General features: G+C 45.3%; 1 protein-coding gene across 1 annotated transcript in view; it reads right to left on the bottom strand.

The window, feature by feature from the left end:
• The window catches only part of NEB (nebulin), a 236,896-nt gene that overhangs the window by 37,644 nt on the left and 172,927 nt on the right, over positions 1-26,325 (bottom strand). Inside the window, exons 106-123 of the mRNA XM_075529049.1 lie at positions 22,078-22,182; positions 21,390-21,494; positions 20,964-21,068; positions 18,328-18,432; positions 18,078-18,182; positions 16,999-17,103; positions 15,546-15,650; positions 14,196-14,300; positions 11,867-11,971; positions 11,404-11,511; positions 8,447-8,551; positions 5,824-5,928; positions 5,363-5,467; positions 3,801-3,905; positions 3,599-3,709; positions 2,848-2,958; positions 2,509-2,610; positions 2,306-2,410 (exon numbers count right to left, since the gene is read on the bottom strand). Coding sequence (XP_075385164.1) covers positions 2,306-2,410; positions 2,509-2,610; positions 2,848-2,958; positions 3,599-3,709; positions 3,801-3,905; positions 5,363-5,467; positions 5,824-5,928; positions 8,447-8,551; positions 11,404-11,511; positions 11,867-11,971; positions 14,196-14,300; positions 15,546-15,650; positions 16,999-17,103; positions 18,078-18,182; positions 18,328-18,432; positions 20,964-21,068; positions 21,390-21,494; positions 22,078-22,182 — 1,902 coding nt within the window. The remainder of the gene's footprint in view (positions 1-2,305; positions 2,411-2,508; positions 2,611-2,847; positions 2,959-3,598; positions 3,710-3,800; positions 3,906-5,362; positions 5,468-5,823; positions 5,929-8,446; positions 8,552-11,403; positions 11,512-11,866; positions 11,972-14,195; positions 14,301-15,545; positions 15,651-16,998; positions 17,104-18,077; positions 18,183-18,327; positions 18,433-20,963; positions 21,069-21,389; positions 21,495-22,077; positions 22,183-26,325) is intronic.

The following is a 26,325-nucleotide window of genomic DNA, read 5'->3' as shown; positions in this document are numbered from 1 at the left end:
TTCAGGAGAAGCGAAGGTTTTCATTGTGTGGTCGGATGGGAGAAGCTCTGTTTTCATCTTTTCATTGGATCGCTGCCAGTCACCCAAGGGACATTGGGAGGTTCATTTTCAAGTCAAGGCTGTCTTCCTGTTTCAAGGGACACGTTCTCAGGGGTACAGTTCATGCAGGAAAAGAGGAGCAGGTACAAACTCAGACCCGTTCACAAATCTCCACACACGGTCCAACACACGGTCAACAGAGAAGAGTGCATCTTGGTCAGTCATCTGACCAAGGCCAAGAGCAGAGAGGGGAGAGAGAAAGGCAGACAGCTGCTTGCTGGTGCCGGTCTTACATCACTGATGAGCACACTAATTTTCTTAAGATGCCTCATCATGGGGGTGTCATAGGAGGCGGTGCCGTGCCCACGCCCTCTCCTTTGGTCTGTGAGGTAGTCCACCTAGAGTGCGTGGCAAGACAGCAAAGTCAGAACGAGCAGTGGAACCCCCCTTGGGCCACGATGAAGATGCGCAGGCTGTGAATCCTGAGGGAACACGAGTACTTCCTCACGCGGCGAGTGCAGGAGGCGAGTCTCACAGGAAACTAACCCAGGAAGGCGAGCTCATAAACAGGATCTGCTTGGGTCTGAATCGCCACGCCATACGGTTCACTCACGATTGCCATTCACAACCAACAGAGCTTTTTCTACGTCTCAACTTTAAAGCCATGTCCCTGTTTTTAATTTGATAATGGGATGACCTTAAAAATAATGAAATTTTTATTGATTAAGTTCTTATTACATTGTATTACTTTTACAGATTCCATCATTTTTTTGTGTGTGGGTGATTTCATATCTTGATCTCAAATGTTTATTCAATCACATTAATTTCTAATAAAAATACCATATAGGCTTTTAAAAGTAAAAATAAACTTTAAACGTCTTATTGCAGTCAGTCATCTCAATCTTTGATCTCAGCCTAATCCCAAATTTTGTTGAAATTGACATGACCAATCGGTAGATTCTAAAAGGACTCAATTCCATGTTTGGTATTGCTCAAGCAGGTCCGCAGGGCAGCCACCTTCCCCAGGGAAATGAATTCCTCAAACAAATCCAAGAGAGAGTAGATCATGAATGAAAGAAAGGGACCTATAAACTGGAGGAGGAATAAGATGTTCTTGGGTTCAAGTGCGAGGGAGCAAAACTTGCCCTTTCAGAGAGCTGGTGATTGGTCCCAGAGTCTATGAGCTAAAATATGAAAATTCGTGGTAACAAGAGGGGAGCCTAGACAATTAGTAATAACAAGAAAGATAGGTTAACGAGGAAATCAGGTTAGGACAACGTGTTTCTGAGTCCATCTTCTTCTAGACAGAAGGCAGGGTTTCCCCCTCAGCGCCTTGTGTAGCCCCTTTACCAAACACTTATACTAACTTGTATTTATTTATACGCAGACAAACAGTGAGAACATCGGGGCACCCCACTCCCACCCCATCTCCCACTCTATCTAAGACACATAATACATATACATTGAATGAAAGTTTAAATTCAATCGCATTGGCATGTTAACAAATCCCCCCAGGGGACTCCAACATGAATCGGACTCTTGGGATGTCATCCTATTGTCTGGGGAGGATATTAGTAGGAGCTTGTGGGCTGATGTTTGATCACACGAAGACTGTCAAACACACAGACACGTGCCCGTAACTGGGAAAGTGAGCAGTCCGAAAGGCCAGAGGCCAACAGCTAGAGTCGGGGCGGGGAAGGTCAGGCCTCACTAAAGAGAAATAGTTCCATCACATTCATCAAACCAAACTCACTGCCATTGAGTCAGTTCTGACTCATAGCAACCCTATACGACAGGGAAGATCTGCCCCTGTGGGTTTCGGAGACTAACTCTTTTTGGGAGTAGAAAGCCTTGTCTTTCTCTCTCAGAACTGGCTGATGGTTTAGAACTGCTGACCTTGAGGTTAGTAGCTTCTTTCGTAATCACTGTGCCACCAGGGATCCTTAGCCATCACGTGAGGGGTGAGTTAAGGAAAGATTTGACCAGACAGCAGACTAATTTTTAGGTTGATAAATTTGGATGGCCGTCGAATGATGCTGTCAATACCCAAATGATCCTTGGCAGAAAAGAGTTGGGGGGTGTGGTAGGGGGGGGTGTCCCCGCCACGCTGAGCTGGAAGGAACTTTTGTGTTACAGGTTTTCACAGTCTGCCTTGGGATCAAAGGCCTGTCTCTTCTGTTGCTAAGCTTGCATGCCGTCTGGGAATCACTCCCCCACAGGTTCTTTTCATCCCCCCCCAAGAGCTGCCCCTTGTCATCCTCCTTACCTGGCTGCTCAGTTTCGCTGCCTTCTTGGCCATTTCAATGTCTGGGCGACCAAGCATGCTTAAGCCGTGGCTGCCTTCCTTGCGGTGCTTAGCTCTGTATTCCACCTAATCAAAGAAAACCCCAAGTGGGCAATACATCCTCCGCCTTGTATGGCTTGCTGGCAGCGGCCTTGGGGAGTGGCACATTTTAGTTCCACCCTTACCTCACTGGCCTGTTTGGCTGCCTGTGTGGCCTTCTTGATGTCTGGCCGATCTGCCACTGTGGTGTAATGTAATTTATCTTTGGCATCTTTTTTGTAAGCGACCTTTATCGGAGAAAGGAAAACATTACTCGAAGACACCCCCTTTCGAAAATCCCCATGAAGTACAAGAAACAGTTCCACGTAAAGCCAAAGCAATTCCCAGTATTGGTCGCGTCTTTGTCTCAACCACCCAGCAGATGAAGATGCTTGGGCGGCCACTCGCTGGAGAAGCCTGCGCACACACCGATTTGGCTCCATTCGAAAGTGTTGGGAACTGGGGTGGGGGTGGGGGCGACTCACATCGCTCTGCTTCTTGGCCACTTCCATGGCGTGCTTCATGTCCGGTGGCTCCAGCATGATGGAGTAATTGGATTTTCCTTTCTCCTTCACATACTTCTTTTTGTAATTGGTCTAAAGAGAGCCCAAATTATGCACATGAGGAGGGAAATCTGGGAACAGAAGGGATTCACTGGAAGAACGGTGAGAGGAGCTGGCTCCTCATGCTGACATCAGTCCATGTTCTCATTGGCTCTTCCCTGTCCTCTCTGTCCCGGAACACAACACGAGAGCCACCAGGGAATCTATGGACGTTTTATGCAAAATCCAACTATTTTACTTACCCTTTCAACTTAAAAACAAAAATTTTTTAGATGGAATTATATGGGACTCAACTCAAAAAAATATGAGAGTCCCGGTGTCATCGTAGTGAGTTATGCATGGGGCTGCTAACCGCAAGGTCGGTAGTTTGACTCTACCACTCGCTCCTTGGGAAGGAGACAAGGCTCTCTACTCTCAGAAAGGGTCACAGTCTTGGAAATCCACAGGGGTGGTTCTACTCTGAGCTATAGAGTCGCTGTGAGTCAGAATGAACTCGGTGCAGTTCGTTTGGAGTTTTTGCATGGGACTCACAAAATGCAATATAGTAGTCATTACAATATAATATTGCACTATAATAGTTATTTGTAAACAAAACAGCGGCCTCCAGTCCTTCCCCGGGCTCTAAGGCCAAGTGGCACTCCGGCTGCCCTGATTCTTGGGGGTGGTCACTTACGTCACTGACATGCTTGGTCACTTGCTTAACATGCACAGTGTCCCGGGTCTCTGGCAGTGTGGTGTACGAGCCCTGGGCCAGGTGCTTCTTGACATGGTCCTTGTACTTGTTCTGAGGGGATCCAAAGAGAGCTAGTTCAGCCAACTGCTTGGGGGTGTTAGCCTGGGGCGGGAGTGGCGCATGTTCACGGCTGCACGGTTACCTCGGACACCAGATGGCTGACGGTCTTTGCCAGAAGGATCTGAGGCGTGTCGGGCACAGCATGGCAGGTGCCTCTTTCCTTGACATGTTTCTCTTTGTATTTCAGCTGCAGAGGAGAACAAACAAAAACATACTTCCTTAGCTTCTCAGAATAGGCTGCATGTTTGTTTGTAGCCCCCAAACTACTAGTTCTCGCTAGGAGAGTAGCAGCCTTGGCCTACTAAGCCCATTGCCAATGAATTGATTCCAACTCAGAGTAGGCCTCTGGGGTGGAGAAGAACTGCTTCGTAGGGTTTCTGAGGCTGTTACTAAACCTTTATGGGACCACAAAGTGCCATCTTCCTCCCACAGATGGAAGACTAACCTACTTTCTCCCGAGAGTAGCTAATGGGTTTGAAACACCAACTTTACGGTTAGTAGCCCAACACTGAACTGACAGAGCCAAAGAACCTTAAAACTCAGAGTTTTGAAGTTTGGAAGTCTCAGGAAACATTCAATGGGAATATTTCTTTCTCTCTCGAAAATCGAGCCTCTTTTAGTGATCAACACAGATCTCCATATGGATCCTTTAAAGACAGAACCTTTAGGCCAGGGGTCATCATACTTTTAAAACATGGAGCCAGTTCACGGTCTCTCAGACCGTTGGAGGGTTGGACTATAGTTTTTAAAAAAACTATGAACAAATTCCTATGCACACTGCACATATCTTATTTTGAAGTACAAAAGCAAATGGGGGCAAAAACATCCGGCAGGCTGGATAAATGTCCTTGGTGAGCCGCATGTGGCCCGCGGGCCGTAGTTTGAGGACCCCTGCTTTAGACAAAGCATTTTTCAAATATGGCTTCCAACCTTCCCTCTAGCCTGACGAGGCAGAATTGTTCTTCCTTTCCAGCTGAAGACACTGCAATATCAGAAAAGGACAATTCTACAGAAAATAAGAAATCACCCCATCACTGAATTGATTCTGACTCAGAGCGACCCCATAGGACAGAGCAGAACTGCGCCATAGGGTCCCCAAGAATGGACATCTTTACAGGAGGAGACAACTCCACTCTCTCCATTGGAGCAGCTGGTGGGTTGGAACCTCTGACCTTGCAGTCAATATTCCACTAACTGAGCCCACCGCGCCTCCAGAGCGTCTACAGGTCATCATCAAAACTCGAACGGAGCCCACTACTCTCAAGGCGATACCCACTCACAAGTAACCCTATTCAGGGTTTCCCTGACTCTCCAGTCTCTCCCGGAGCAGATAACCTGAGCTTCCTCATGAGAGCAACTGGTGGGTTTGAACCGCTGCCCTTGTTGTGAACAGCTCAGGGCTTAATTCTTGCTATGCGAACGACTTTTGGGTGGAGCACAAATCCACAGTGATCCCTTGGATGAAACATTGCGACCGCTCTGCTCTGCCGTATCACAGGTGTCCCCTCACGGTGGGGTCTTCTTTCGGCATCCGTACCTGAGCTCCTGCAGGCGCAGTCCCCCATAGCCTTTGCTGCAAAACTCTAGGAAACCGGGAGCGGGGGGAGAAGGGGGATGGCAAAGCAAGAAGGCGCGGAGACTTACATCACTTTCGATCAAAGAATTCCTCAGGGCCAGCACCATGTCTTTATCATCAGTGACGGAGAGCTTGCAACCCTTCAGGAACTCGCGGTCCAGCTTGTACTCAAACTGCAGGAGAAGGCAGGCAAGACCGTCAGGAGGACAGTGGGTCCGAGACGAAACCCGAGGCGAAGGGACGTGAGGTCTTTCTACTGGAACGAGAGGGGGCTTCCCAGACTCCGCACTGCCTACTGGGCTCCTACTTTCTACCCAGCTTCCAGGACAGCACCGTACTCGCTTGCTCTACCACCCTGCTCTCCCCACCCAGTGAAGGGCCATGGGCTCCATGGGCTCGTCGGCCGCCCGGGCAGGTTCTTCCTCTCCCGACGAGCCCACTACTGTCCTTCGTGGAGTCAGGGTTGAGCATACACCACGTGGGGGTATTGAGGCTGAACATGACTGTGATTTCTCCTCTCCTCTCTTACGTCGCTCTGCTGCAGGGATGACTTGGCTGCTTGGAGGAAGTCCGGTCGGTCAGGGGTCCACTTCCAGTGGGCTTTGTTCGCTTCATACAGCTTTTTGTAGTCCAGCTGTTTGTTTTTTTTTAACAAGATAAAAAGAAATTCCGCGATTCAGTAAGTGGAACTTTTATAAGCGTACACAGCACATAGGGACTCATCTTGCATTTGAATATACCAATTCTTACGGCAAGAGTGAGCCCCAATAAACATTCCTGCAGAATTTTTGCAGCTAGTCGGTCACTCAAGAGATGATCTGGAAGGATCCTTAGGTCCTACCAGATAAAATTAAAATAAAGCTGATTAAAAAAATCAGTTTGCCGTCAAGCCAGCTGACCCCTGGCGATCCCATGTGTGTCGGAGCAGAACTGTGCTACGTGAGACTGTCATGGGCTAGGTGTAGGGTATAGTCCACCCGCCGTTTCTTCCCAGGAACTTCTGGGTGACGAGAACTGCCAGCCTTTGGTTAGCATGGTAACTCTGTGCCCACCCAAACCCAAACTCACTACCATTGAGTCGATTCTGACCCACAGGGACCCCGTGGGGCAGAAGAGAAAGGCTCCACGGGGTTGCTGAAGCTGCACATGTTCCGGGAGCATCACCTTGTTCCTGGGGGTGGTGGTGGGGCTGGTGGGTTCGAGCAATTAATAGTACAATACCTAACCTACTGCGTCACCAGGCTCCTTTTCATGCATCCAAACCAAACCAACGCCATCAAGTCACTTCTGACGCACAGTGACCCCAGGATGGAGCAGACTCTTCATGGGAGGAAATAGCTTCGTCTCTCTCCCTGGGAGTAGCTGCTGAGTTCTAACGGCTGACCTCGTGGCTAGCAGCCTAACGGGTCCCCTGTTTGCCACCCAGGAGCTCAGGAATAGAAAGAGGATAGAAGATGTAAATGCCCCTAGGTGAAATGATTCCACCAGCTATCTCAGGCGGTGCCCCTTCAAGTTAAGTTCTTTTCGGTATTTAAGTTTGGGCTTAATTTTTCTTCTTCCTTTTAAAAATATTTCAAACACTTAGGTATTTAATGTGTACCGGACACTTTTCTAAGTGGTAGGCAAACACCAGATCATTTAAGCTTTCTGAAAACCCCATGAGCTAGACAGTGGAGGAACTGCCGTGGGGGGACTAAGTAAGCTGCCCTGGATGAGACCAATAAAGAAGGGCGGAGCGGGGTTCAGAGCCAGGCAGTCTGGTTTGGGAGGTGCTGGTATGTGTGCTAAACTTTCATGAGGGCCGGTGAGTGGCTGCTCCAGGCTAACTGAGGCACGGAAGGCTTTTGTTCAGTCAGCACATAGAATTGGAAAGTTCTTTGAAGGGCTTGTCCTATCAGGTACATTTCTTTGTCAACTCTTTCTTTTGCCATCTTTTAAAACCCAGGGACCTAGTTATACACCATGAAATGCAAATACCCTACATATACAATTTGATGTGTCTTTTTATCTCATTATAAAAAATTCAAACATACAAAACAATCACAAGAATGTAGCAGATAAAATTTTAATATAGCAGACAACATTCCTATATCTACCACCTGGGTTCTACAATGCACATTTGCCTGCTTTTGCTTTATCCCACATCTCCACCTCGACCCACTTCATGCTCAGCCATGGTTGAGTCTGCTGTCAGCTTCTAACGGCACTGTAGTTTGTGGACACGAATGATATATATTTTCTTTCGGGCTAGTGGGTGATTGGTTGGTTTGTCATGGTTTCATTACACTAACTATATATAAATATTTCTAAATAAGTCAGTGCTTATCCAAATGCACAAAAATGTTTCTGTGGTTCAGGGTGGAAGATGCTAACTGACTGTTTAAGACCACAAAGACGTGAATCAAGGCAGGCAGTCTAGGCGGGTCTGGGTGCTGCCAAATCTTCTTTCAGAAGAAGCAGTGCTTCCCAAGGTGGGTGATTCTTTCCCTGTGGGGGTTCTGGAACTATCCAGGGGGACTGCAAAAGCAGGCACCTACACCTTACCCTGGATTATTGGTTACAGTACCAAAGTGTTTAATTACCAGGGGAAGCTAAGTAATTTTTCCTCTGAGAAGGGACGGTAGGCCACAGAGATTTGGGAACCTATGCTCTGGAGTTTGTGGCCAGAGGCGAGCCCCAGGAGGAGCAATAGAAGACCCAGAGGCCACCAGCTCTTTCTTCCGAGGGGCTTCTGGGTGAAGAGCAGAGCCAGCCTTTGCTCAGCCTGCTAACTCTGTGCCCACCGAAACCCAAACTCACTACCAGTGAGTCAATTCTGACTCACAGGGACCCTAGAACATGGAGAACTGTCCAGTCTGCATTTTTGAAGAAAATCCCTTTCTCAGCCACCTGACTCAAAGGCAGTGGTGGAAACACAGAGGCACGGGCTTATGTCACCCTTGCGCTTTCCCAAGCTCCTTTGTGAGACCTGAAGGCCGCCTTCAGAGTCAGCCTCATGACTCATGTTCCTGTGGCCTACCGACCTCCTGATCTGGACTCACAGCAGCTCAACCCCCCTGAAGAGAAGGGAACCGAGGCCACATGCACAACAGAAGTTGCCAAATACCTCCCCACCCCCCACCCCGGGGCCCTCAGAGAGCTCTCGCACTTACGTTGGTGTTGACTTTGTAGGCATCCTTGGCTGCTTTGATGTGAACAGCATCTGGCTCAATGGTGCAGTTGGATTTATTTCTCTGGTAAACTTCTTTGTATTTCAGCTGTCAGGGGAAACAGTGGCAAGGTTAATTTTTTATAGCGGTCTACTTAGGGTTTCCAGTGGGCGCAAACAGACCAAGGATCACACGGACAGCACTGGACGGGGACCATTTTGTTCGGTTCTACTCTTCAAAGGTTGCCAGGAGTTGGCGATGACTCAGTGACTCCTAACTGCAAGACTCAGGACTTAAAAATCCTAAGAAGATACCTATAACATAATATGCCATCGATCCTTAAGGTGATGGGAGGGGAGGGGAGAGGGCAGGAAATCTGCTTTCAAGAGCCGGTTCGGTGTGTGGTTCCATTGATGGAGATGTATGCCACATGTACGTCTTGTTGCTAGGTGCCGTTGAGTCGGCTCTGGCTCATAGCAACCCCGTGTAGCACAGAAGGAAACACCGATCACTCCTGCACCAGCCTCACAATTGTTCTGCTCGAGTCCACTGGTGCAGCCACTACGCCAATCCAACTCATCGAGGGTCTCCTTTTTCCCTGCCCCTCCACTTTCCCAAGCACGCTGTCCTTGGCCAGGGACTGGTTTCCCTTGATAAGATGTCCCAAGTGCAGAAGGCATATGTAACTCTATGAATGTGCTTATATAGCTGTCTCTCCAGCCATGTGTATACACACGTCTATGTGTGCTACAGATATTCGTCTATAAAACAGAGCACATTGTGGAGACTGTTATAGTTACTTTCTACACGGAGCACATGTAGCATAGTTTGGTCTATGGGGTTAGAGGGCTTAAGAACATAATCTTGTGGGGCAGCCTGGTCAGTTGGTACAGGAGAGTTCATAAGATAATGTTTTACATCCTAATCTGATGAGTCCCTTCTGGAGTCGTAAAAACTTTTGAGTGACCAGCTAAGATAAAACTATTGGTTTCTATTTGTCCGGAGCAAAAAAGAGAAAGACGGAAACCAAACACTCAAAGAAGAAGATCGTCTACAGAAACCACAGTTCCACCGTGAGATCAGAACTAGACGTGGCCAGGCTGCGACCACCGCAACTAGACCTCGAGCACTAGGGACACACAGGTGATCGCAGAAAGAATGGGAGAGAAATATAGGGCAAACTAAAATTCCTAAGAAAGAAAGAAAGAAAGCTCGACTTATAGGGCCAGTAGGACCCAGAGGAATCCCTGAGACTACAGTCGTGGGAGGTCCTTTAAAGTAGGAACTCGACCCACCTGGAGGGCACCTTTCTGTCAAATGACCCATTGGCTCACGAAATAAACATTACCCACAATGACTGTGCTCTTCTACACAATCATCTACATGAAACCAAACAGCTCAGATCCACCCTCGGCCAAAGACGAGAATGCAGGTGGGGTGCAGAAGCCAAACTAATGGGCCAGAACAAGCAGAATGGAAAGATGAGAATCCTGAAACATCGTCAGCAAATGTCTTAAATGCTTCTGTTTCCTGATTGCTGGGAGATCTCCGTGGGGCTCGGCATCTATCTTCCCTCATCCCCACGTGCCCCCTGTATCTTTGAAGAGATCGACTCAAACTGCACCCCACACCCAACCCTACTCGTGAAAAGAACCAACAACCAGTTCCCAAGTGTGATTATAACCATAGGCTGAGAGTTCAGGATTTATAATATAAAATTTGGGGGACACAAAATATAGTAAATCCATAAAAAGCAGTAAATCAGTATCATTAAAGGAAATGCCTCAGAATTGACATTTTTTATCAATATTCTAGGTTATTTTTATAATGAACAAAGGTCAGTTATATGTATTTATTTACAATAAGGAGTGAGCTATTCCAGGTGAGCGATCAACTTCATAGATGCTAATACTTGAGATTCATATTTAAGTATCAATATTTAGTTTCACATTTATACACTATCTTCATATGTTTGTTTCCTTCTGAGCATATTTAACATTTTTCAGCATGAATCAGGGTCAGGAGTATGTACATGTTCACTCATCTATCAAAGAATTCCTGAATAGCAGTCCCAGTCAACCATTGGTATAGACATAAGATCTATGTCGTTGCCTCTATTATTCTTTCCGGTGTCCGGCAGCTCATGTAGCATGGAGTTTTTAAAAAAATAAAATCTGATTCTTTTCAACCCAAATGATGATAGTGTTAAACCACAGACTTGAGCTGTACATTTGAATCCGTAGGAATACGTTTGCTCGTTAAATTTCTAGTGCTGGAATGGAACACCTGGTTGGTTCCTGCCAGCCAAGAGCAACGGAGACAGCAGGGATGGGATTGTGGCACACCACATTTCTCAAGGTGACCTCGACACTCTCTCCTGTCCCCATGGCCTTCTGCAACATGACTCTGCCCACACTGAGGTGCTTGGCTCTTCACCCTTTGAATATGGGTGGGCTCTGAGGCCTGGGGCATTTGGGGAAATGATACTGCGTTAATTGTGAGACTAGCTCTTCACTTGCCTGGAAGCTTCTATTTCTGCCTCTGGGAACCCAACCACCATGCTAGGAGAGGTCCAAGCCAAATGGAGGTCAGAGGTAGGGGTTCCCTTCTATAGCTCGGCCAAGCTCTCAGCTAACAGCCATTGTCAATGGCCATGTGCACGGGCAATCTTGGATGTCTTGGCCCAGCTGAGCCTTGGATGCCTGCTACCATCCTACTGAGTAGAAGGAACCACTCGGCCGTACCCAGCCAACAGATGAGGGGATACAGTGCTTGCTGTTTTGAACCTCTGACTTTGCCGTTGGCAGTCCATCCCTTGCCCAACTGTACCACCAGGGCTCCTCAACAGTGCTTGCTGCTTTAAGCCGTTAAGTTTTAGGGTAGCTGTTCTGCAGCATTCCATAACTGGACCAGAGCTCCTTACATCTCAGGGAAAAGAGGACAAGAAGAGGGCGGCTTACATCACTGACTTCATCCTTAACCTTGCGGACGTGCAGCAGCATGGGGGTGTCGTGGATTGAAGTGTAGCCTCTGGGTCTGGCCTTGTTGTATTCCAGTTTGTACAGAATCTGAAGGCGATTAAGAAGCAGAAGGACACAGGGTTAGGTTTCTCAATTTACGAGGTAAATGCAACCATTCAAAAGAAAGCAAGTATAACGAAAAATGATCCTATGTGTTTAACAGGTGGTCCCAGCCTCTCCACCGAGGCCCCAGAGATTTTCAATGGCGGGGTCTGTCCATTGGGTGGAAGCTATTCGTTCTTAGGAAAAAAGGCTCATGTGCATAGCAGGGCGTTTAGACTCCATGACTTCTACCCTGCATATGGCAGTGGAGACCCCCATGCATTGTGACAACCCGAAACACATAGATACTTTTGCAAATGCCCCTGAGTTTGAAAGACCACCCAGTGTGTCTGGTACGTACATCACTGATCTGCTTGTTAACTTTCGTAGTTCGAAGGTGCTCTGGCGTGTCCACAACCGAGGTGAACTTGTCTTTTGATTTTTCATACTTTTTCCTGTACTTGATCTAAATTTTAAAGGGAAGCAAGAGTTAACATATAAGAATTCAAATTTGAGGGCTCTGGGGAATCAAATTTTCTTCTTGAGAGAAAATTATGTTTGTGTAGCAAATAGGAGGATTCTTCCATGTCACAGGTGTAGGCAATGGGGCCATGGTGGCGTTTGTTTGTTTGTGGCATTCTTTTAAAACCTTAGCTGGAAATATGTGATGTGAATCTATGCAATAGCAATGGTAAATGCAGTGAGCAAACAATTCAAGAACATAATGGCATTTTAAAATGCCACTTTGCCCACTTTACAGTGTGTGAAACCCATGCGTGTTGAGGGCCAGGAGAGGTAAAAGAAGGAGCCAAGGCCACCTCCACGGAGCACATTTCAGCAGCAGCAGGCCTGGGTCTTGTTCTTTGGACCCTGGCCAGTACTGACTGCCTGAGAGCATGCTGCACCGAGGATGCTTGGTCTCTTATTTTCCAACATCAGGTCTCAAAATGAGTATATACAGAACAATGAGTTTGAAGAATTTATAGCATTTCAAATTGTTTGTTTTTGTCTTTTCTAGGTCAAAAGACTCCCAACCCCCCGCCCCCACCCCTTTTTTGCATGCACACAAGCTGTTTCAAGCAGTACAGATACAAGGAGCCAACAACAATTCATGCACAGTCATTTGATGGTCATATCAGGGCGAAGACCAAGTCCAGGCCCGTACAATGTTCAGAGAGAGCTCTCCTCCCCACTTCACCCGTGTATCCATTCGATAAGCTAAGGTGATGAAACAAGCTGACAGTGCAAAGTACTGGGCAAAACCTTTTACGTGTGGGGACGATGTTATTCTATTGGCTGTGTATTTTGTAGTTAGCCAATGGTGACTGTTTGCTGCTATTACAAATTTATATTCCGTCTGTGATGGAAAATTTCCAGGAAGGTACCAACAGTGTGCTGCCTTTAGCCTTCCAGGAAGAAGGCCTTCGTGTCCGTATTGTGAGACGTGCTGTGAGAATGGAGTCGCTGCCACGTTTCCTGGAAGAACCTAGCAAATTCAGCGTCCGATTCAAGACGCTCCGTGAATGTGTACAACAGTCAAAGAGCTGCATCAGAACCCTCATTCCTCCCAAATGGCACAGTTGTGATAATAACACAATGGGAAAGTAGAGGAGAACCTTAAATACTCAGGCTTTTACAATGTGGCTATGTTTGCCTCATATCCTTAGTCTCTAAGGAATCTATTTCTTTGGGGCAAATACTGAAAGGATAAAAAAAAGAAAGCATGTCCTGCCAATTTGGAAATCAAATTGGAAAGCACCTCTGTTGATCTAAGAGTTCCCAAATGTTGCACGGTGGTCCACTGCCACCGTGCAGGTAGGTGATGGCGGCAGCATCACTCCCGGCTAGAGGGGCAACACGCTGGCCACGGGCAGAATTCCCTCACAAGGAATGGACACGGAGGCAGCTTGACCCTACGAGACCAGCGTGGAGCAGGGCAGGGAGGGCCAATCCATGACAGCCTAAAAGTGGATGCACCCAAAGGTTCCTAAGCCACCTTCTCCACATCGCACCGGGCATTACCTGGCTCCACATGTGCGTGTTGTAGAGGGCAGTCAACATATCTGGACGCAGAATTTCATTACATCCATGTCGCAGAAGCATCTTGGCACTAGATTTATATTTTTTCTGTCCATGCAAAGAGCAGTGAAGCACAAAAGAGACTTATGAAGACAAAAAAGAACATGGCTCTATGTCCCCATCACCTCTGAGCGCAGAGATGGAAGCAGACATACCCTCTGTCCTCACACACAGTGTGGTGAATACAGTTAACTATTATAGACCTTGTCAACAGAGAACGACACAGTTGGGTCTCTGGTATGTTACTTCCCCACATGCCTTCTAGCAAACAAGACATCATCAGAGTGAGGCAAATACAGTGAGCCACACAGGCTGTTTCTGTACATTCATTTGCTTCTTTGTTTTTGTGTGTTGGTAACTCCTGACTACAAACAGGCCCTCCCTCCCGTCTTGCTCATTTTCACCACAGCATACGTGAGGACACAGAGCATGGACTGGCGCACTCAAATAGCTCGCGGGCTTTTTGGGTGGCTAGACAGATAACTTGGAAACGGAACAGTCTAATATCATAGGCAGGACCTATGACATCCTTGCAGCAGACGGGACGACATCTCGTGAGAAACTCGGTGCACAGTCCGGTCGGGGCTGGCCGGCCAGCCCCACCACAGTACCTGGCTGATCTGTTCGCCTGCGGTCTTAGCCAGCACATGTCTGGGCTCATCAACCACCAGGTGGTATTTATCTTTCCGCTGCTCATAATCAGCTCTGTATTTTTTCTGCTCAAACATCATATCAGATTAAATCAGGCACACAACTTCGATGACATGAACATGTTTCCAGGTAAGCACATTAGACTAGGGCCAGAACCATGCCATTTCTAATGGCTCCAAGCGAACGGGGCATGCCTGGAAAAGACTGGGGCTGCGGGTAGATCTGCTTTGGGACCGGTGACACTGGAGCAAATGTGCTTACATACTTTCCAGCGTTACAGACCATGCCGCTAGCAAGGCCAGGTCTTATGACATCTTATATTGTATTTACAATGAATGACTACCCTGCCAATGGGTGACTGTTTAAGTTTATGAGAATCAGAAACCACATCTGATGCTAAAACCTTAAAGGACAAATGCTAAGAGTCTCCTTGACTATAAAAGAGATGGAGAAATCCTTTAAAAAAGAGATTTTAAAAAATATCAAGATTGTCTATAGGAAGTCACGGACAGTGATTCTTCGGCGTCATCCAGTCTGGGAATCTAGTGAAAATAAACTAGATAAAATTAAACAACAACGAAGTCATACACCAAACATCCATGACTACATGTTCACTCCCAGGGACCATTTACTGATGTTCTAACTTTGTTTCTGGTTCATCTAATAATCCTTGGAAAAATAAATGAAATATGATACTAAAAATTAATAAATTCACAGTTTTGGTGCTTAGAATCATTTATATTTCAGTCATAGTAGTTCAGTATACTTGTGCAAAAAATAACTTTAATTATTGCAAAGATGATTACGGGGGAAACTGGGTAACATATAAAGGAGAATTTTGGTGACAAATGGATATTTTTCTGGACCAACATTCGTGGGAGAAAAACTGGCAGTGAGTAAGAATTAAAAGTTACAGATGAGCTCTTAGGGGTGGCTTAGCCACCACTGCCATTTCGAGGCCCTTACAGGAGAGAGTAAAATAGCCTGGGGTGTGTGGGCCCCTCGGACCTTTGCAATACTACATTTAAGGGGTTCAGCTCAGAGCAAGCCCCTGCATCCTTGGTCTTATCACCAACAGGCCACGGTGCCCTATGTCGGTGCAAACTGAGGCGTGGATGGCTGCGCCTTCTGCACTGGATGGCTGCTTCACTTACTCTTATTCTTGGTTTCTGCACAGGACATTGAGCGGTGACATCCTAGGGCCTTTCCAAATCTAAATGGATATTTAGCATGGCTTTCTTGACATTTTGTATTTGGTTTTTATCTCTACATATGTAGAGGAACGAAATAGGCTTATGGGTCATACGCACCTCGTTCATCAATTGCGTTGCATGCTTGAAGTGTCTATTGATGGGACAGTCAGCAACGTACTTGAAATCTGACTTCGTCCTTTCAAACACCTCTTTATACTTATACTAGAGAAAAGAGAAAGTGGTTACTTTGCAGGCTGTGGTTATCTGAAGAGTGAGACATACCATTTGTCTTCTATAATTGTGTCAATTAATTTATACAGACAACAAGCAACATTTGATGATTCTTATCCTACCTCCTAAGGTCATGGGGGGTACCCTCAGTCTATATACCAAAAAGGAATGGTATTGAGTGGATGTCACACATCAATTTAAGCTCTGTTTCTGTTATTTTAGTGATTCCTCCCCACACCCCTTTGAGAGTATTTTTAAATGTATACTTGAAGACAAATTTCAGTCCATTAACATAAATACAGTTTTTTCCAAGTAATCAAATCTTAAATCAGGTAATCATTCTTTTTAGAGAAGGGGTTGATTAACTATGACCTGCAGGTCAAATTGAGTCCACTATGAGCGAATCCAAATGCTCTGTTTTGTAAATAGGAAAGTGAGACCTATAAAAATTAAGTGATTTGTCCCAAGTCACACATCAAACTTGTGGAACAAAACAATTCCCTTTTATGCTTAAAACGTTATCAGTTCTAACAGGGTGAACTGTCGAGTGACATGAAGGGATTTCAAAAAGTTTGCAGGGAAATGCCATTATCTTTCTTTTTTTAATTTTAACAATTTATTAGGGGCTCATACAATTCTTATCACAGTTCATACATATACATACATCAATTGTATAAAGCACATCTGTACAGTCCCTGCCCTAATCATTTTTTTCTCTTTTCTTTTTTTACATTTTATTAGGGACCCATACAACTCTTATCACCATCCATACATATACATACATCAATTGTATAAAGCACATCCATACATTCCCTGCCCCAATCATTCTGAAAGCATTTGCTCTCCACTTAAGCCCCTTGCATCAGGTCCTCTGCCATTATCTTTCAATTAGACTTTTCCACGAACTTTTTGAAGTTTCCTGTATAAGAAGAGAGGTGTTCTTGCAGGGCGAGGTGGACTTGTACTGAGATGACATCAAGTTCAAGTGTGAAGCAAATTTCTAAGGAGAGTGATCAATTGAGCATTTTTTCCAGCCATAGAGTATAGAAGTGAATATCAGGATGGAAATATGAAGAGGTATTTCCTCAGCACTAATGTATTCTGTGGCACCCTGGTGGCCTAGTGGTTCCATGTTGGGCTGTGATCCAAATGGTCAGCAGTTCAAAATCACCAGCAGCTCTGAGGGAGAACGACTGGGCTTTCTACTCCGGTAAACAGTTACAGTCTCGGAAACCCCCAGAGGGGTCGCCATGAGCATCGTCTCGATGGCAGTGAGAATGTTTTCTGTGGGTAAAGTTTATGTTGGATGGATGTGAACATGCTTCTTGAGTAGACGTACCTTGCTGTAGAGAGTCTTGTTCTGTTCGGCCAGAGTTAAGTCAGGGGTGTCATAAGCATAGCAGCCAATGCCCTTCAGCCAGGTCAAATCTTGTTTATATTTTACCTAGGAGAAGAAGTAAAACATTGAACAATTTCAGAGACTATCTCCAAACAGTTTCCCCAATAGTATCTAGACCGGAGGGACAAATAGAAGCACGGACCTAAAGCATATGGAATAATCAAATATTTAAAACATTACTTAAAAGTAGTTTTCAATAATATTGATTTTGTTCATTTTATGATATACTTCTATATAATGTACAGAACTTTTCATTTTTAATACTAGTTAAAGGGATTTCTACTTTTTAAATCATTTTATTAGGGGCTCATACAACTCTTATCACAATCCATACATACATCAATTGTGTAAAGCACATCTGTACATTCATTGCCTTCATCATTCTCAAAGCATTTGCTCTCCACCTAAGCCCCTGGCATCAGCTCCTCATTTTTTCCCTTCCCTCCCTGCTCCTCCCTCCCTCATGAACCCTTGATAATGTATGAATTATTATTTTGTCATATCTTGCCCTGTCCGACATCTCCCTTCACCCTCTTTTCTGTTGTCCATGCCCCAGGTAGGAGGTCACATGTAGATAGATCTTTGTAATCGGTTCCCGAAAGGGATTTCAATTTAATAGGCATAGCTGCCTAGAGAGTATGTAATTTGTTTGGCAGCTGTATTTTCATATGGAAAGCTGAAAGTTCTTTCTAAAGGAGCATTGTTGTGTGCTTCAATCACCCCACAAGTGGTCTCCTTCAATTGACCCAAAGCAGGCAATTTCTTAGATGAGCAAGTAATTTCCAGTCATGTAATATGATATCATATATTTACAAGAAAAATAGGTTTATACATTTGAACATATTCTCTCATCCAAGTTGAAGTTCATTCATTGAGAAATTGAACTTTATGATTTCACTATCCATACTCAAGATCTAAATTCTAGCCCAGTGTTTAATCAGCTGTGCCGCAGTGTTTGGCTTGATGGCTCGCACGAGAATATGGATCTAGATGTAAACACGAAAGCTTTCAAGACTCACATCACTGACTGCATCGGTGACTGCCCTGTGGTGGAAATGCTCTGGGCGATCAGGAATAGACCTCCAGATTCCCAACTGGCTCATGTAATTCTCCTTGTACTTCACCTAGGGACAAAACACAAAGGTAGTTGTAAAGTCTTGCTCAAACTCAAACTACAGCAGGCAGCCTTAGAAACGGGAGGACGCTTCAAAACCAACAAACGCTGGTGGGTTTTGTAGCGACCATGCATCGAAGCGCTTGGGGACGTACTTTACTGATGTCATCGGTGACTTTGCGATGATAAACGATGTCCAGAGCATCTTTCACGGTGTGATACTTCCCTTTAGTCTTTTCAAACGTTTCTTTGTAGCGTAGCTGGACAGGGGCAGGGGGAGGGGAGAGAAGGCACATGGATTATGAAAAATTACTAAACCAGGTAATTGAACTCTTTTTAACTTGGGCTCTCTTGAGTTTTCTCTCTTAGGTTATTCACCAGATTAAAACGCTTATTTCAGATCCTGAGAGAGAGAAGGGAAAACAACGGAATCAGGAAAGAACTAATGAACTTCAAGCACAGTCGAAAGCTTGGTTGATATGAACATATCAACACTGGTTATTAGTCGTGACGAAAGTACAAAGGTAAAGGCAGGTGTTAACAATGGGAGGAACTCTGTACCATCTCCCCAAATGCCCTGCAAATTTAAAATAGGAGATTTATTTAAATATAAAACAGCAAAAAATGAAAGACTGGGTTTGGTGAAGAAACCAACCAAGGAAATATCTCATTGAACCTCAGACATTAATGGCACAGAAAGAGAAGGAAGATTTCGCTTCTAGCGGCTGGGATTAAAATGACTTCTTTGCAAAACAATTCGGTAATTTTATTCTATTTCAAACCCAAACTTTGTTAAATTCAAAAGAAAACAGTTCTGGCGTTCACCTAAGAATATCATGACGGATTCATCCCATCTGCACAAGACGGGCACTTCTCTGAGCAGCCTGTTTTCAGCTGCAAGCACAGGTCTTCATTTCTGAGCAAAGAAAAGGCGTCTTTTCTTTGAGTTGGTTACTTTGTTCCCAGCAGGCTCTTCATATGAGTACTGTGGAAAGCCCCGAGAGACACGCCGGACTAAGCGACAGATGCCACCCCTGTTGCACGGGGCTGTCTTCAAGATTAAGTCCATCAGTGGTGGGACACTGACAAAGCCAGCGAGGGGGCTGCCCAGTGGGACAAATTTCTCTGTGTGGCGGCCACTGTCATTTTGTGGTGAGCATTAGGCTGAGTTCAAGTTCATGTCAAGGATAACCTTGAAGTGATAAAGAGAGGATGCTTCAAGGAGACTATAAATATGCCACAAGATAGGTTCCGAGATATCTATATCTATATCTATATATATATATATAGAGAGAGAGAGAGAGAAAGAGAGAGAGAGAGAGAGAGACACCCCTGGTGACATAGTGGGGTCATTATGCACTGACCACAAGGTCAGCAGTCCGTGAAGATCTCTACTCTCATAAAGAAGTACAGTCTTGGAAGCTAACAGGGAACTTCTATTCTGCTCTTCAGGGTCTCTATGAGTTGGAAAGTAAGTCCATGGCAGTGAGGGTTTTTGTTTGTTTGTTTGTTTTTAATGTGTGTGACTTTGTTTATTCACTGTGGTTTGTAACTTTAAAAATGATCATAAAATAGTTATCACACAAATTTTTTGTCTCAACTAGACTTCAGTGTATTGTTATGCGACATGAATCCCATGGATTATGCTGGGCCAGTCACCAGTATCTAGTTCCCCCTCCAAAATGTCATCATCCTATACAGAAATCAGTGCCCATTAAGTAATATTTCCGCTTATATTTTAATCATAAACTGGCATATGCCTGCTTTGTGACCAGCAGGGTCCCCTCAGCTCCAAATGACAATTTCAAAACAGAAATCATGAAACTGAGATATTGTTCCAATTTGCTGTATCCTCTCGCATTTCTGCTTAGGGATCACTTCGACGACCTGAGGACACTTTGAAATCTTACAGCTATGTTATTACACAGAGGGGTTATGGGGCTGGCTTTCAGATTGGTTTAAGTCCCAACAGTGCCAGCCTTTTCTAGTGTTCCCAATTGTGGTTTTCTGGGCACAGTGACTCTGGATTTGGGCGCCAAGACATAAAATTGCTAATGTTGGCCATGTAATCCTCAACTGCTCTCATATCTTCATTAACAGGAAATCTAATCACCTTTAAAAGATAGCCTTAAAGTAAATAAATACACACATGCATCAGTAAATAAAAGAAACTTTTCCTTGATCATGTGGTGTAGGAAATAAAAGTCTGCTCATTTTGATTCTAATTAAAGTAACACTCACATGTTCTGTATGTAGGCGATGAAAGGAGGCAAGAACAAAGGTTTTCTGGGTGTCAACTATGAGTCTCACACTGTGCTCACAATGGCACAGACACTGAATCTAAGTTAAGGATCACCGTTACCCTCATCCCACATATGAGAAAGGAAAGTCTCAGAATAATTAGTCAGCTTATACAGAAGTGAACTAAACACAGGAAGCAAGTGATAGCATCAGGATTCGGATCCACGTTTGACTGACTCCAAGCCCATTGTTTTACGAATAAGTCACAACTGCTTGCCCACAAGCCCAGGGAAGTGCTTTTAAGGAATAGCTAAGCTTTTCAAGGATCACGTTTTTTTGCCCAGAAGAATATAGGCTTTTGGCATCTTTCAGCACGGTCTTGAGCTACAGTGCCTGATGTTATGCTGGACAGTTTGTTTCTGTATTTTGTCCCTCCCTGCGCCCCACCCCATCCATTGTTTGGGACCTTGTACTATCGGGGTGACTGCAACACTTGCACCACAGCTTCCCGGGGGGGGGGGGGGTGGCGAGCGCAGGGAGAGGCACCTACATCACTGGCGTTCCAGTAGGCCTTCTTGGCTCTGATCAGGATTGGTGTATCTGGGACTGGGGTGTATCTGTCCTTCATCTTCTCATATTGGATCTTGTACTTTTTCTAAGGAAAGAATTGGAAGACAAAGAAATCCTTTTCAATCCAGTTTTTAACTTTCCAAGCTTCTTTCATCCCTCCCAGTTCACAACCCAGTCACCCTGTCTAGCCAAGGAACGTAACATATCGTTGAAAAGAACAGCTTTGCCTTCTGAGTTCTGCAAACGCGGAGTCCCATTTATAGCAATGTGTTCTCTGATTAGAGGAAGTAGATCATGGCTTTAACAAGTATGTACATATAGATAATACATTTAGTGTGTGTGGAGATATATATATATATATATCCCCCCCCCAGCCCAGTGCCTCATTACCAAATTCCCACCTTACCTCGCTGACCATGTCCTTGACTTCTTTAGCATGCTGCAAGGCTGTGGTCTGGTTGCCAGCGTGATGATGAGGTCTCTCTTTGGTGGCAAGTTCAACATACAGATACTAAATCACCAGAAAATGGCCGTGAGAGGTTATAGAGTTGAAACATTTGAATTCAGTCTTTTTCATTCATGTTTACCCCTTAGATAGGAGGGAGTGTCTGCTTCTTGTTAGCCCTTTGTTATTGTTGTGTATGCCCCCCCACCCTTTTAATACAGTATGTGCTTCTGTTATTTCTCTGTATACATATCTCACTTTGGGGAACACAAACCCATTCAATTTAACCAATATTTGTGCTGGGGAGTGATCCAATGATTAAAAAAAAAAAAGGTTACAGAAGAACAAGATGGCTCTGCTAGTGTTCTGCACACAGTACTTTTACATTTTTTTCCCTGAAAACACGGAATGTGGTATCATTTGTCTGTGGACAACAAACAAGTCGTCTGGGAGTGCGCCGAGTGACACACAAGCTGTGGAGCACTCAGAACTGAAAAGTGCTCACGCGCAGCATGTTGTCAGTGACGGTGACAAGAGAGCACAGCTGGGCTGCGCTAGGAGGCGCGAGGCTGCCGGGGGCAAACATGGCGCGTGCCGCTCGGGGGACCGTGGGGTAGATCCGCGAGCCTCTGTGAGTCCAGGGTCTTACCTGACTCTGCAGCTTGTGCCCTCGCTTGGCTCTTAAAAGATCAGGCGTATCAGGAATTGAAGTGAAGATTGACTTCTGCTTCTTGCCCGAAGCTCTGTACACCAACTAAACAGAAAACCGGCCATCATCACCATGTCTGCTCTGCGGTCACGGGTGCTGGTTGCAGATGCCAAGCCTGTTCACGCCAGAGGAAAAGCAGGGCCCTTCCCACGCAGCGCTCACAGCTTCTGTCCAATGAGCCAATCATTGACCTACCTCTCGGTTCTTGCTGTGAGTTATTTCTCTCCTTCTATCAAAGCGAGAGGCACTCTGGACTCTGCCTGCGATTCCAGGTTCCTGCCATGTCCTTAGTCTCCTCCTTGCCTGGCTTTCTGGACCCTGTCCTAGCAACGATCCCATTCCCTTCCATACCTCCAAACCCTTGTGTTCTTCCAGGTCCATCGGCCCATAGGCTCAAGCTCCTCCCTTCATTAATGCTTCCTCTCCAGCCGAAGGCCTCCTTCCTTATGAAGAGCCTCTTTCCTGCTCCTTTCCCCCTCTTGTGACTAACTTCTCAAGATGACAGTTTGGCTTCCAACCAACAACTCCAAAGTAGCTACTCTCGTTAAAGCTTTACGTTTGCCAGGTCTGGAGAATCGCTCTCTGTAGTCACCATAGCAACTCCTCCAGCTCAGTGACGTCCTTCCTCAAACTCCTTCTCTGCCTTCCATTGTCCATTGTCATCTAGGAGCTTCCACTCTTCCGGGGTACTCCTTGTTCTTCCCCTACCTCTGTGCCTCTCTTGTTCCACCCAACGGCTGCTGCTATAGGGCTTAGGGGTCTTTGGCCCCTCTCATCTCATATAGATGGGTTATCTCAACCAGACCGTCCCTTCTAGAGTGAGAACTTCCAAATCTGCATGTTCAGTCTCTCCTGAGTTCCAGGCCCAAATTTTGACGACTTTCTGAATGTGGATGACCCATTATGCTCAATACTGAACCCTTCACATTGCTCCCTAACCCAGCGGTTCTCAACCTGTGGGTCGCGACTCCTTTGGGGGTAGAACGACCCTTTCACAGGGGTCGCCCGATTCATAACAGTAGCAAAATGACAGTGATGAAGTAGCAACGAAAATAATTTATGGTTGGGGGGGGGTCACCATCACACAAGGAAAAGTATTAAAGGGTCACGGCATGAGGAAGGTTGAGAACCACTGCCCTAACCCAATCCGACCCTGCTCTCTTGGAGTTGATCCAACTCAGCCATCCTGGAGAGCACCTTTTTGGTTTCTGAGACTGTGGAACTCACAGGACCAGAACGACCCGTTTTTCACCCTCAGATTGGTTGGTGGGTTCGAACTGTGGACCCGCAGGTTAAAAGTCCCAGGCTTAGTGCCCAGAACATCTCTATTTGCTCACCCTCTCCCTAAAACCTATTTATCCCATTGTTTCTGTTTTGCTAAGTGGTTCTTTGCTGTCCTACTCAGCCACGCCAGAAATCAGGGGACACATCTAAGACTCCTTCTCCCTCATCCTCCATGCCAAAATGGTCACAAATCCTGTGCTTCTCATTCACGAAGCCCTTTAAATGTTGTCCCTTTTCCCATTCCTATTGTTCAGTTTCCTATCTCCCTTTTCCCGCTGCACATCCATGAACCCAAACCAAACCCAACTCAGTGGCAGAGAGTGGAATCCAACTCATGACAACCCGACATAAGAGTTTCTGAGACTGTACACCTTCACAGGTGTAGACAGCCTCATGTTGCTTCCACAGAGCAACTGGTGGGTTTGAACCACGGATCTTGGAACTCAAAGTTCAGTGTCTAACCCATCAGCACCAGGGCTTCTAACATATCACCATCACGCCCCTAATAAATCACCAGCAGGGTTCCATCATATATTCATCAGAACCTCCTAAACCAACCTTCCATGCTTACTAGAATGGTTCCACTGCTCTCATCCACGTCCACCAATCTGAGTGAGGATTTTTTTGAAGTTCTCTAATCTAACCTTAATGCTCAGACGTATCCTGCCTGAAAGTATTTTTATTTTTAATACTTTGATTGGCACTTCATCCACATATCATAGACTTCAAAGGTTCAACCATATTAAGAAGAGATGTACAAATGAAGAAGGAGGAGGAGTAGTTGTACAACCCTGAAAGTAATTCTTCCATGGGATTAGTAATACAGCACCCACCAGTTTTCAAAACCTGATCCAACCTATGTTTCTTGCCTCAGTCTCCAACATTCCTCCACATTCCCCATGCGGTCTTTTGAAATGATTCCCAATTTCCAGAACTCAGTATGCCTGTTTTTTTCATAGTGGTGGTGCTGTGGGCTAGGCATCGGACTGGCAATCATAGAGTGGGTGGTTCAAACCCACCACCCACTCTATGGGAGAACTATGAGGCTGTCTGCTTCTGTAAAAATTTACAGTCTCAGAAACGCTAACAAGGGTTGCTATGAATTAGAATCCATTTGATGGTAGGGGGTCTGGTTCCTTACGTCTAGAATGCTCTGCCTCTTGTTTGCCTGGGAAAATCTAGGAGTCTATATTGTCTTCATTATTCTTGTAGTACTTCATTTGCTGTATGATATCTGTCTCTTCCACATGGTGGGCCCACGCAACGCTGGGCCCCACTCTAGCCTCTGACCATCACACGTGTTTAGACAAATGGCCTGAAGAATAGTTGTGTCCTAATAAGCGTTGAAGGAATTTAATATGATGTTGCAAAATATAAAGAACAAATGGAGCAATCAATGTATGGATTGTAATAAGAGTTCTAAGAGTTCCCAGTAAGATGATATTTTAATAAAAAAAAAGAACAAATAAATTCAGATCACAAATTTAAATATCAATGGAACAGATGGATTATTTTAAAATATTATAAATATTCATATGTGCGTACATATTCATTTCTCAAAATCTAAATTATATGCAAGTACAACTTAAAACAAACCATGACTCATCTTTTTGAGACTCTTACTGGTGTTCTTATTGAAAGAAAAGGGATAAAGTGAATGAAAATGTTATGTTCCTTCTAGGCAAACTTTTTAATAAATGGAATCAACGAACTCATAGAACACTATAGTTAAAGGAGCCCAGGTCTCAGGAAATTGAAATGCTGATGTTTTGAATTAATTATACAAAGCCACAAAACGAATTGGAAATAAATCTGGGACAAATCTGGGAAGTAAATCTGGGACCCAGCTCTTCCATGTTATTTCTAAATCATCATGTTAGTACATTCACCCTTTACTTGGGATGCATGTTTTCTACTCCAGTAAAGAAGCCCACAAAACAGTGTACCCTGTTCAACAGCGTGGCTAGGAGTTGACTCGATGGCATGAGTTTGGTTTGAGTGTCAGGGATGCGTTGCTTATGATCCTCGGGACAGTATCTCTTAGGACAGTATGCTAAAAATGTACACATGTCAAGATTCAAGACAATCCTGACACACCTCTTCTTACTATCAAATTTTTACCAAGTTGCGTCCTTCAAAAGTTCCAGATTCCAAAAATCTCCTGGATCCTTATTAAAAATGGACTCGCTGGTCCTCTCTCAGATCCTCTAAATCCCAGGGAGTGGTTTGGATCAGTATGTTAAGCTAAAGGGTGGAAGAAGTAACACAGAAGAATAGCCTTTCTCTACCCTGGCATGGAAGTTAAGGAGCCCTGGTGACATAGCAAACCTTAAGATCAGTAGTTCAAAACTACCAGCCTCTCCTCAGCAAAAAGATGGGACTTTCTACTCTTGTAAAGAGTGACTGTCTCTGAAATTGCCTGGGGCAGCTCTCCTCCGTCCTATAGGGTTGTTATGAATCTGCACCGACTCACTGGCAATACCCTTGGGTTTCTATTGTTGTTGTTGCTGGTACCTGTGTGGAGGTGGAGGGTGGAGTACAAGCCATCAATCAAGTGGGAGTCTGGTGATACCTCCCTGGGAGTTGTGGCCTCCTCTTTCTTTCTCCTTCTTACCTGCTGGAACTCTGCCTGGCTCCAGTGTGCCCCCCTATGGGCCGCCTGAACCCGAGAGCTGTCAGTGCCCCCCATGTTTGCACTGACTTCAGGTCCATGAGTTGCTGCACCCACTGGCCTCCGCTCTTCCTGCAGCCTCCTTCACCTTCCTAGGTTAGGGGCCTATTACTAGAGAGGGCCTGGCTTGCATCACACTGAGAGATTTGAGTGGGAATGGGCTGGGCTGCCTTCTTGATATCAAGCTCTTTCTTATACATAAACGTGTAACACAGCCTAACAACACACGGTAC

The sequence above is a fragment of the Tenrec ecaudatus genome, chromosome 13 (genome assembly GCF_050624435.1).
Source record: "Tenrec ecaudatus isolate mTenEca1 chromosome 13, mTenEca1.hap1, whole genome shotgun sequence".
Classification (NCBI taxonomy): Eukaryota; Metazoa; Chordata; class Mammalia; order Afrosoricida; family Tenrecidae; genus Tenrec; species Tenrec ecaudatus.
The sequence above is the reverse complement of the archived record's forward strand: the minus strand, read 5'-3'. Positions and strand labels throughout refer to the sequence as shown.